Source organism: Echeneis naucrates, chromosome 8 (assembly GCF_900963305.1).
Source record: "Echeneis naucrates chromosome 8, fEcheNa1.1, whole genome shotgun sequence".
NCBI lineage: Eukaryota > Metazoa > Chordata > Actinopteri > Carangiformes > Echeneidae > Echeneis > Echeneis naucrates.
Window position 1 is genome coordinate 12,922,280 of NC_042518.1, and position 11,736 is coordinate 12,934,015.

The window sequence follows — 11,736 nt, forward strand, 5'->3', positions numbered from 1 at the left end:
TTTACTTTTTGTACCCCAAGCTTTATTAAGATAAACTATCCTCGGTAGATTGGTACTATAACAGTTCATATACATATGTTTGTGATATGGCTTAAATATTTTGACCAGACAATCGCCAGGAGCTGTCTATCCCTGCCTAATTTGAGAATTTTAATTGCGTTCACTGGCTCTGCATTATGACACAGACATTGATCAGACGAGCCATATTGACAGTCTACCTGTCCACTTTAAATACATAGCTGAAGTTTTTCTTTAAAAACTTGTATTTCTGTATTCACCTTACAATTTAGGTTTGAAAGAATAATTGCAAATTATATTTACAGTTTTCCACTATGCGTTTCCTGTTGCAGAGAGATTCTCCTGATGACTCAATGAAAACAGGAGCAGGGATGGTGCAGGACAAGCGTATGGATATGGGCAGTATGGGAGACTTTAATGGAGTAATGGGCAAGAACCCTGTGTCTAGACACCAGCTCCACAAGGAGCCTGCCATGGATCGCAGCCCTTACTATGACAAGGTACACAGAAACATGATTCTTTTGTGTTCTTTTGCTAAAGCTAAAGAAAATACTTGAAGTTTGTTCAATATCTCTGGCACTATGTTGATGGGTATGTGGAAGTTGAGACTGCTATAAACGTCTGGCTGGATAGTGCTCTCACAGCCCTGTGGTGCCCCACAGTGGTTGTTAAACTCACTACATTTGAAGTGTGAACCGCTGAAACAGGTGTCTTATTCATCACTTTCTATTTGCATGTTGTAGAATCCCATCCTTGCAAATAATTAATTAGACTGTAAAAAAGAAGAAATCTGCGTACTTTCATTCTTCATTATAATAATAGCAGCAGTCTTGGAAGTGAATTATAATTAGGCTGTGATGATTCATTACCTTTCATCATGTTGTAAAAAGCTGTAGTGGATTGTTTGGGCTTTTCTGCCTTTCCCTCTGCTCTAGCAGCTGCTTGTTTGTTTCTTTTGTGTATCTCTTTCTCACTCCCATCCCCTGCCATCACCTTCTTTTTCCATTTATCTCCTTAAATCTCAAGGCTCCCTTGCTTATCCTGTTTCATACTGTTCTTTCACTCTTTCCTACACTGTCTGCTGTTTTCAATTCTTTTATTTCTCTTCTCATATCTCACTCTTTTCTTCCTGCTCTTCCCACTATTCTTCTGCAAAGTTAACTCTTTTCCTTCTTTTCTCCTTCCCCCTCTGAATTTCTTTGGCTGCTGATGTGCTTCCTGTCCTTCTGTGTTTGCCGTCCATCTGCTGTTCGCCTGGCCTTGCTTCTGCAGCTGTCTGTTTCCCCCTCTGCTTATGATAGTCCAACTTCTGATGAGCTCTCCTCCAATCAAAGCATGAACTTTTCCCCCTGCAATTCTGCTCAGCCCTGTCCCGACACTGGGCCATCCCCTGCCCACTCTAATCTTGGGGTCACGAGACAGGTGAGTGTGGAAGAATGAAGAGGTTGCTGTCTTAACGTCTTGATCTGGATCCCGTGTCTACAACCAAATACTCATTCTGAGGGACTAATAAGGCTAAAAGGAATATCATTTGTGATTTAAACCGAGATTTCTCTGTGATCCTAATAACAGTTGCAAGTTATTTGACTATTTCAATAATGTGTGTTTTTGTGTCCTCTCTGCTCAGAATGTAAACCCTATGTTGGGTGGCAGCAGCGTAGCACAGGGCCGAGGCGGCCCCCAGTCCCAGCCCCCCCCCCAACCCAACCTTCGTAACCAAGTGCCTCCACCCATCCTGTCCTCTCAGGTAGCACACATGCACACACACCCAACGTCACCAATCATTGCATCTACTGCTAATTATGTTTAAGAATGCAATGTTTTATAAATCTGGCCTCATTTCTGTAACAGTCCACATGTCTCAGTATTTCGAATGTAGTAAGCAAGCTACATTCAAAGCAACATACAGTGTTTTGAATAATCTCCAAACTGATCCTGGCATTCTGCTTACAGGAATCTGCATCTTAAAGACATTCATAATCTCTTTATAGACTACTTAACACATTGTTGTCAGGTAATGCTAAGAAAGGACTGTTAAAAACTCTTGTCTAAACGTTTATTATTGCTTGGGACAAAGGATGAAGAGATGAGCTTTAATAGGAACTATTAATTCATGTAATTTAATTAGACATGAGATTAAGTTGGATTACTCCAATCACAATCTTGCTTGCTTTTAGGTCCCTCCATCCCTGTTGAAGTACACAGGAGGAAATGGAGGTCTGAGCCCTCTGTTTGGCCCACAGCAGGTGGCTGTACTAAACCAACTCTCCCAGCTCAACCAGCTGTCACAGCTCAGCCAGATCAGCCAGTTACAGGTAAGGCAATGGAAACATGCCCTTGAAGACACACAAATGCATGGAAAAAAGGACATTTTCTGCTGTCAAATTATAAAATTTTTGCTTTTGTAGTTGTAGTTTTATCATTAGAACTATATTAGAGACTTGCGTGAGCTGTTTCTCAAGCCTAAAAGACTGAATTGAAAATATGTATTTCAGCTAATATATACAGGGTTCCTTCACCCTCATTTTTTGTTTTTTTTCCCTGCAGCGTCTTCTTCTTCAGCAGCAGCAGCAGCAGCAACAGCAGCAGAAGGCTCAGAGCCAGAGAGCCATGCCTTTGGGGCGACAGACTGAACAGGTATGAGAGTCTAAAAAGCTCTGTGTATCCTGCCACATTTACACACATAATTTAAGTCGTGAAAGAGCACAATGTCTGTGGTTTAACCAAAATGTTCTATTTCCTGTCCATAGACACGTCCCATTGGTTCATCTCAATCAATGATGCAGCCCCCACGTCATCTGGACCCATCTTTGTTGAAACAGGCCGCTCCTCTCAAACCGTACCTGGATAACTACTTGCCCCCCAATACCCCTGAGATGCAGAAGGATGCTGCCGTTCTTGGATCCTTCAGCAACTTCCCTTTAAGTATGTTAGCTCTTGAAGTGTCCTCCTTTGTATCTGAATATTCCCCTAGTCTTGAATGACAATGCACTCAGGTGCCCATATTTTCCTGTATAGTATCTATTGAACTTTTTATAATGTATAGTTGAGCATGGAAAATGAGCCTTGAAATGTCTTAATTTTAGACGAACTAAAACGCTTCTGTTTCTCCTTCCTGTCAGGCTTGAACTCTAACCTGAATGTATCCCTGGACATGGGTGTTGGTGGTGGTGGTGGTGGTAGTGGAGCTGTGAGCTACAAAGAGCCACCCCAGTCCAGACTGAAGAAACTTTGGGCTACTGACCCTCTGGAGCAGAACAGCAAACCTGGTACAGAAGAACCTGTTAATGTTTGAATTACGTGCTGTATCATCAATCCTGCGCTCTGACACCTTGATAGTTTTTAATTTAGTTGTAAAGGTTTTACTAAAATGTTTTTTTCCCCACCAAAAAAATGCACTGTCCTGTAAACTGTTTTTACTGGCTCTGTACATGCAGTGCTGTAGCTAAACCATCAGTACTGTGTGTCTTTATCACAGGTGCTATGTCGTCTGGGCTGCGTCTGGAGGACTCTTCCTTCTATGACTTCCTGTCTCCTGGCCCATCTCCTCTGAGTCCTCCCGGCCAATCAATGGGCTCGGTAGGCGATGGCTGGCCGCCCCGTGCCAACTCCCCCCCACCCCATGGAAACACTGTCACTTGGCCCCCAGGTGGAGCTGCTTTCACAAACACTAAACAAAAAAAATATTCTTACCTTGAAAACTGCTAATCGCATTGTCTGTTCCTCTGCAGAGTTCCGGCCCGGGGAGCCTTGGAAAGGTTACCCCAACATTGACCCTGAGACTGACCCCTATGTGACCCCCGGCAGTGTCATCAACAACCTCTCCATTAACACCGTCCGCGACACAGACCACCTCAGGGACAGGAACAACGGTATGTCACACAGATGTGTGCTACTTTCTTCTTTCTATTAGCAACAGGCACTGCAGAACAATGTCAGAGACAGAGGACAGAGAAAGATGCTTCTAATTTTAATGCATTAAACAGCAATCATTTTTTTGGATTTGTTTCGTCAACTTTCAAGTGTCAATATATCCTGTCTTATGCTACTTAGGGTTTGGCTACAGGTGATCAACAACTTTTTTTTTTTTTATTCTGGCTGCAATTTACAATCAGTATTACTACCTTTTGAATCAAAATATGCTCATTACAGTCTCAATTGACTTGTTTTAGATCTTACATGTCATTGCTGTTAATGATTTTTGATTCAAATGCAGAAAAATAGACATGAATAGATTTGACAGAATTACTTTTGATAATTAAATGTAACGCTATATTCACATATATCAGCACGCTATTGCTTCAGGTACAATGTACACTTAATCACACTAACAGCAATAATCCTTTTCATTGTTATTCTCAGGGCCATCCTCATCACTGAACACCACGATGCCTTCTAACAGTGCCTGGTCATCCATTCGTGCCTCCAGCCACAGCGGTTCCCTCACCAGTACAGCACAAAGCACTTCAGGTATGGTCCCATTTGTAACTCAGCCTTAAACATTTGTGATGGTGCAACACGATGTTTCAGAGACATTACTGTACTGTGAAACTGAAATGTATTGAATTGGTTTCACTTGGATTTGGTCTCTACTTGCAGCCAGACCCAGTGAGTCAAAGTGGTCTCCCGGCGTTGGTTCTGTGTCCAACTCCTCCCTGGCCCATGAGCTGTGGAAGGTCCCCCTCCCTCCCAAGGCGCTGTCTGTGGCAGCCCCCTCCAGGCCACCACCTGGCCTCACCAGCCAGAAGCCCAGCCCTGCCTCTTCTGGCTGGGACCCCTCTGCCCTGAGGCTGGGGGGTTGGGGCTCCTCTGAGTCCAGATACACACCTGGTGAGAGCTGGGGGAACGTTTGAGTCACAGCAGAACAATTTTCCCTACTATTCTTATTTTGTGAACTTGCGTAATTGACTGCCTTTGCACATTCACACACACCCTGGCCCTGCTCAGGTCCTCATACCTTTTTTATTTTTGCATTTTATCCAAAATGCACATGACCTCAGCTGGAACTGATTGAACAATGTGTGTACATTGGCAGGTTCCAGTTGGGGTGATGGCAGCAGCTCAGGGAGAACCCAATGGCTTGTTCTGAAAAATCTCACACCTCAGGTACTTCAAGATTAATATAACATTCATTCTGTTGTTTTGTTAATGTGATAGATTATCTTTGCATTTCACGTTTGTGTCATCTATCTTAAGAAATGTTTGTGTGTGCTTGTGTTTTGGTGAATTTTTCTCCCAGATTGACGGCTCTACCCTGAGGACCCTGTGCATGCAGCACGGCCCTCTGATCACATTCCACCTCAACCTGCCACACGGCAACGCCGTAGTATGCTACAGCTCCAAGGATGAGGCTGCTAAGGCCCAAAAGAGCCTGCACATGTAAGAACATCAGACTCATTCATACACATAACATTCATGCTTCTTTTCCTTTAACATTGCATTATAGACATGTATTATATTAGTTTTTGTTATTGGTTTTGAAATCTTCATAAAATCTCCATAAGTTTGGCTCCTCCTGGACATTGCCCTGAAAACTCACACGAATGAAGAATAATATTTCTCCAATACACAACTGGAAAATGAAAGTAATGCTCCCAAAATGAGGGTGAGGGTAGGAGAGAAATTTCATTAAGCTATGTCATGAAAACACGTCTACTATAACCAGGCTACGGCACTCTATGCAACATTAGCTCCATATCCCAATTTACCCCTGTGTGCCAGCAAGACACACTCAAGCAGCTTCACCTGGTGTCTCTCTGTAGGTGTGTTTTGGGGAACACTACTATTCTGGCTGAGTTTGCCAGCGAGGAGGAAATCAACCGTTTCTTTGCACAAGGGCAGTCATTGGCCACTCCCTCCTCCGGCTGGCAGGCCATTGGCTCCTCTCAGAGCAGAATGGATCAGTCTCACCCCTTTCCCAGCCGTGCTCCTGAACCTAACCAGTGGAACAGCAGCGACCTCCACAGCTCCTCTCTCTGGGGTGGGTCCACCTATTCCAGTAGCCTGTGGGCGAGCCCCAGTGGCACCGAGTCTGGGAGGATCAGCAGCCCCTCTCCAATCAGCTCCTTCCTCCCAGTGGATCACCTGACAGGGGGTGGGGACTCCATGTGAACCACCTGCCAATCAAACAGGCTGGGGGAAGGGTCAGTAAAGAATTATCAATAATCAGCAGAAGAAAATGAAAAAAAAAAATGTAGTTATAAACGCAATGGCACTAGTCGGACTCTTTCTCTCTTACAAGATATTCAACAAAACGGGGTCTCCCCTGTGGAAAACAAGTTACGTTTCTCTCTGCACATATGTCCACTTTGTTTTAGCCCAAAAACATATCAGTCGGAATACTTGAATCATGCAGGCCAATTCTATAATGTGAACGGATGGATATTTGCTTCCAGGTAGTGCTCTTTCAAACCGAAAAAAGCTTCAGTCGAGCTCATTATTATATATATATATATATTTTTTTTTTTGTTTCATTCATCATGTTTATTTGAATTCCAATTCTTCTTATTTTTAAAGTATTCTTTTTGTTTTATTTTATTTTATTATTTTTTTTTGCGTTTGTTTGCTGACAATGTTGGAGTATGAGCTTTTTTAACTTTGCACTGAATGTGGTTTTTTCTCAGTATATATAATCTGCAATATAGAGGGAGCAGCCAGTTTTTCCAGTGTAGCTGTTTACTCATTGAGGTCCTTACCGTATGTGTGTATGCGTGTGCACGCGAACGTGTGTGGAAGTACTTTGTGCGTGTGATTGCGTGTGCGAATGAGTATGTGTGCGCTCCTCTTTGCCTTGGCACGCCTACCTTACTGCGTTGTCGTGGAGTTCAAGATCAACAGATAGTTAGAGAAGAATTAAAGCTGAATTAAGAGGATTATCTGGTGATAGTAAAAGTGACATTAAAAAGTATTGCACCAATTTTGTTTTAAAACTAAAGAACGTTGAGCTCTGCAGTGCAAAGGACTGTAGCCGCAGCTGGGACTAGCAAGCCCCGCCCACCATAATATAGGGGCGGGGTGTATCTAGCAAGCCCCTCCCCATAAGCCCCTTGGTGGGCAGTGGGGGGGAAACAGCACTTTCAGAATAGGCTTTCAATGTTTTGGAGGTGCCACACTGCAACCTCTTGTTTACAAGACTTAGGAGGGGGAACGTGTGTTCATTCTTCATTTTACAGAGAAGATGGAATAAATAAAAACAAACAAAAAAAAAAACAAAAAAAAACTAAACAAAAAAAGGAAAAAAAAAAAAGGAAAAAAAGAAAACCAACAAAAAATATAAACTCTTACTGAGGATGAAGATGATGCTTTGTAACTCTGGGAATTCGGATCAGTGTTTTTGGCCATGGCGTTGGTTATTTGAACTATTCCTCTTTGTCTGCTAAATAACCAGCAATGGTTCTCAGGAAATCAAGCCAGTTTTCCCCCCTTGTAGTTAAATAAAAAAAAAACTACTACTCCTTGTAGGAAAGGAAAATCCAACTTCTAGCACTGAAAATGATGTATAGGTCTGTAAAAAAAAAAAAAAAAAAAAAAAAAAAAAATCTCTGCCAAATAACTGCTTTAAGCTGGAGAAGCTCAACACACTGCTTTCGATATGCTGTCTTTGGGGGGAGGCCGGGGGTGGAGGATGGGCTGTAGAAACCCTAACGCTCCCTCTCTCCTCCTCTTCCTCCACTCCTCCACTCCACTGATGTTTAAAAAAAAAAAAAAAAAAAAAATCAAAAGTGGGGAGTGTGTATTGTGTGAGTGTGTGACTGTCAGTGGAAAATGTTGTCTTGTCAGACTTAAAAACCAAGAGAAAGGCAAATCTGTATCTATGCATACTGTAGCCTCTCATGTGGCCTACTGAGAGGCGTTTTTTTTCTCTATTTTTTTTTTCCCGTGTCTCACACAATGTTTTAAATGTTTAAGTACAACAAAAATGCGAAATATAACTTGCTTTCTTTTTTTTTTTTTAATTGCTCTCATTGCCACAAATGGTGTTTTGAAAAAAGGAAAGAAGAAAAACCTTAAAAATCTTGCTTTGGTTGAAGATAATATTTTAACAGTGCAAAAGTCGTCCACATTTCATTGCCTTGATCCTAATTGTGTCTGAAGATGCAACAAGTCAAGTGGCTTCTACCTGTTTACAAATAGAAAATGATTGTATTGTACTGTTTTATTATTTTTCCTTTTTTTTCCTCTCTTTTGGGGTGGGGGATGGGGTTGCTCATCTGAAATTCCTGACCCACCGAAGTGTGTGTGTGTGTGTGTGTGTGTGTGGGAGGGGGGGGGTTGGGATGGCTTGAAATGGTTGTGCGTGGGAATAGTGTGAATGTAAATCCACCATTGGTGTTTGTCAACAAAATACATGTGAATAATAGAATCTACCAGTGATTGTTTAGTTACCATGATGCACAATTTTTAGGGGCAAAACAAAAGCTTCAGAGAGCATGAAAAAGAAGTCAGCATTAGCGAAGCCATGGACCTTAATTTCTGTGTGTAATTATTTTGTGTTAAGCCTGTTGTGTGTATGATTGTGTGTTTTCTCTCTACAATATAGGTTTTTAATTTCAGAAGTACTAGAAATGTTGGCTTTAGTTGTGTTTTTAAGTTTAGTCGTGAATATTTAACAACTTCAAAGCATAGATAGTGAGACAAAACCTTGAGTATTAGCCAGACTTGACAGTGGTGTGTGCCAGTATTGAACTGCTCTCTACCAAATAATTCAATCATACAAAAGATTAGTTTACTTAATTCCAGATCTCTTTGCTTAAACTATATATATCTAATTTGTATTTTTTTGTCTTGTTTAACAAATGTTATCAAGTGGAACATCTGAACCTTGTTTGTCATTTTTATTTTTGAGTTAACTTAATTTGACAAATTGAACTGAGGAGCCTTGGATTTTGCACTTGGGTGGATCGGAGGAAAGACCAGTTGCTCGGACAGACAATGATGGTTTGTTTAGTTTGGATTTTTTTAGGTCTGTCTGAGGTAGAAGGTGTGTCTGCGTATTGTGACAGGGTAACGTTTGTGTGTGTGTGTGTGTGCGCGCGCATACATCTTACATGTTCTCAACTGAAGTGTGTGTGTGTCTGTCTGTGTCTGTGTCTGTACATACACGCTATGACTAGAGAAGATGGTGCTCCGTTGGTCCCAGTGGGGGAGCAAGAGAAGAGAAAGTGGGGTGTCGTCCCCCTCTCCAGGTTTACCTCTCCCTGTTCACTGGGCTGGCCGGTCAGTGCGGTGACTGAGCCAGAATGTAGCTGAAAACGGTTTAAAAAAATGTAAATGATCATCCTCAAACATGGAACTGCCATGTGGGAAAATGAAAGTAAGGCAACCACTACTCATTATTGTTTGAATAAGTATTCAGCTACTGTTCTGACCACACGGTGATCGACGGCGGCTGTTGCTGTGGAGATGCATGCATCTTGAGACTGACTGAAATGAAGCTTGGCTTCTTGTTGGCCCGTAGTGACTCAGGCAAGGGGATCTGACTTGTGATTGGCTGGTTCTTCCTGGCTTTTCAGGGACACAGGGTTGCACTTGCCTCGTTGCTGGTTTATCCAGGATCATCTCTCCCTCTCCAGCTCCTACGCTGAACTACAGGAGAGGAATGCAAAACTGACACGAGATCTGGGGCAAGTCAATTCCTCATAGTCTGTATTCCCGTTCAACTCTTGATGAAATTATTTTACATTTCTTTCATTCTGCTTTTGGTGGTGCTTTTCTCCGAGCACTGATCTGGGAGAAGTTTTGTCCCTCCTCAGTATCCTTACCTTTACCATTAGTGGGACAAAAATGGAGCCCTGATCTGCTGCCCAGGAGGCAGCGTTGCTCTGCTGTTAGAGAAGGGATAAGCAATGTCTGTAAAACCCCTCTCATTCATGTTGTTACTGTTTCAGGTTCCCAGCTTAATTTTTCTGTCTCATCCAATCGTGTGTGTGTGCGTGCGTGCGTGCGTGTGTGTGTGTGTGTGTGGAGCAAAAACCCAGTCTTACACAGAAGCTGTGTGTTTGTTCAAACAGTATCATGCCAAATTGAGGAGGGAGGATGCGGGAAGGAAAGGGATTGATAACTTTTTTTTTTTTTCGGTGTACGTGTGTGTTTTATTTAAAAAGCTGGACAATGTTAAATGCTTGAAGAAAAATGTCATTTGCAAAAGGATGATGTGAGGAAAACCTTTTCAGTAAGCAAAAGCCACCATGAGCAATGTACAATCCCCACAGCTGCCAAGCAGCTTCCCAACAGGGCCAGATGAGGGGAGGAAATAAGGAAGGAAGGAAAGAGGAGGGAGCTGGCTGGTGATACTCTACTACTTTTTCATATTTAAGAAAAACAATGTGACTTGATGTTTTTGTTTTACTCGTGACTTAACTATCCTGTGAGCAACTGCTATATTATATCATTACACACACCCAACGGCTTCTACTGTCGATCAAAAGCGCTAAGGCTATTTTTTTGACACAAAAAGAAAAGAGAAAAAAAAAAAAAAAAAAAAAACAGAAAACACAAAAACTGTGAGAATCAGCTGTCTTTGTCATTTTACAGTTAGTATGAATACACAAACAAACCCTGAAAAGCTTTAGTCTAACCAGCACAAAGATGTGGGTGGGGGGGGTGGGGAAGGGGGGGTGTCGCTCAGAGAGACTATGCAGTGGAGTGTTGAACCCAGGCTTCCATGTCCACCTTGGGTTTTCTGCTTTCTTTAAATAAAAACAAGAAAATCCCAAAAAATAAAATAAAAAAAAAAACAAAACAAACAGGAAAAAAACACCACCACACAGCTGAGATGGGATTCCCAATAATATTCCTCAAACATGTTGTGCCATCATTGAATCGTATTATTACTACTACTAATAATAATAATAAACTGAAAACTTTATTACCTAGCAACCGTTGGGCCAGTTGTAGCAGAAGGACAGGTTAAGATTTGCAAAGTCCATTTCTTTATTTTCACAGCTTGTCTTCTCCTCAATAAGCTGAGGGGAGCGAGGCCGGTGAAATGGCAAATTTTACACAACTCCAATGTTTTTTATAGAAATTCTATCAATCCAGTGTGTAGTTGGATCACCTGTTAACCTATTATGCACATTGCTTTGGGAGACTGTTGAAACTATACATATATTTATATATATATATTTATATATATATATATATATATATATATATATATATATATATATATATGCTGTATGTGTGTATATATATATACGAGAATAGAAACGTACAGTGTCTATAATCAACAAGAGGAAGTCTTCCTCTCTTACAAATACAACAGGAAGTACCTTTTTATTTTCAAATGTCTTCCTCGGGTCATCAAAGGATTTTATCTTAATCTTCGGGGGAAACTGCACTTTTTGAAGGACAATCTTTATTTGTATGGGTAAAAAAAATTAAAAATTGACAAAAACGAAGTCGCCTGATATTACAAGGTATAGAAAACCAACTCCAGTGTGCTCTAATAATGAATGTCTCCTCTGATGCTGTCTGTTTGGTTTCATTTAATCTTTATTCTCCTTCGTTGCTTGGTTTGTTCAGTTTTTTTTTTCTTCTTTTTTTTCTTGATTTTAGTGCTCTTAAGAGAATCTGTACTAAGGTGTAGAGTAGTAGGTAGTAGGTCTTCTGTTGGCTGTACTCGTATACTGATTACTGTTTGTAACCTTCTGGCTCCAGCAGCCAGAATACAAAGCTGTATAACTTGGGTACAACCCTCAATAAAAGACTAACAAAGAC

The 11,736-nt window shown here is 41.4% G+C and overlaps 1 protein-coding gene across 1 annotated transcript in view; it reads left to right on the forward strand.

Moving 5' to 3' along the window:
- The window catches only part of LOC115048218 (trinucleotide repeat-containing gene 6A protein), a 33,926-nt gene extending 23,137 nt beyond the window's left edge, over positions 1-10,789 (forward strand). Inside the window, exons 14-27 of the mRNA XM_029509568.1 lie at positions 351-518; positions 1,291-1,440; positions 1,646-1,765; positions 2,196-2,333; positions 2,566-2,655; positions 2,769-2,943; positions 3,141-3,287; positions 3,497-3,667; positions 3,750-3,890; positions 4,381-4,488; positions 4,618-4,848; positions 5,054-5,124; positions 5,258-5,397; positions 5,781-10,789. Coding sequence (XP_029365428.1) covers positions 351-518; positions 1,291-1,440; positions 1,646-1,765; positions 2,196-2,333; positions 2,566-2,655; positions 2,769-2,943; positions 3,141-3,287; positions 3,497-3,667; positions 3,750-3,890; positions 4,381-4,488; positions 4,618-4,848; positions 5,054-5,124; positions 5,258-5,397; positions 5,781-6,129 — 2,199 coding nt within the window. The 3' untranslated portion in view covers positions 6,130-10,789. The remainder of the gene's footprint in view (positions 1-350; positions 519-1,290; positions 1,441-1,645; positions 1,766-2,195; positions 2,334-2,565; positions 2,656-2,768; positions 2,944-3,140; positions 3,288-3,496; positions 3,668-3,749; positions 3,891-4,380; positions 4,489-4,617; positions 4,849-5,053; positions 5,125-5,257; positions 5,398-5,780) is intronic.
- The last annotated feature ends 947 nt before the right edge of the window (positions 10,790-11,736 follow it).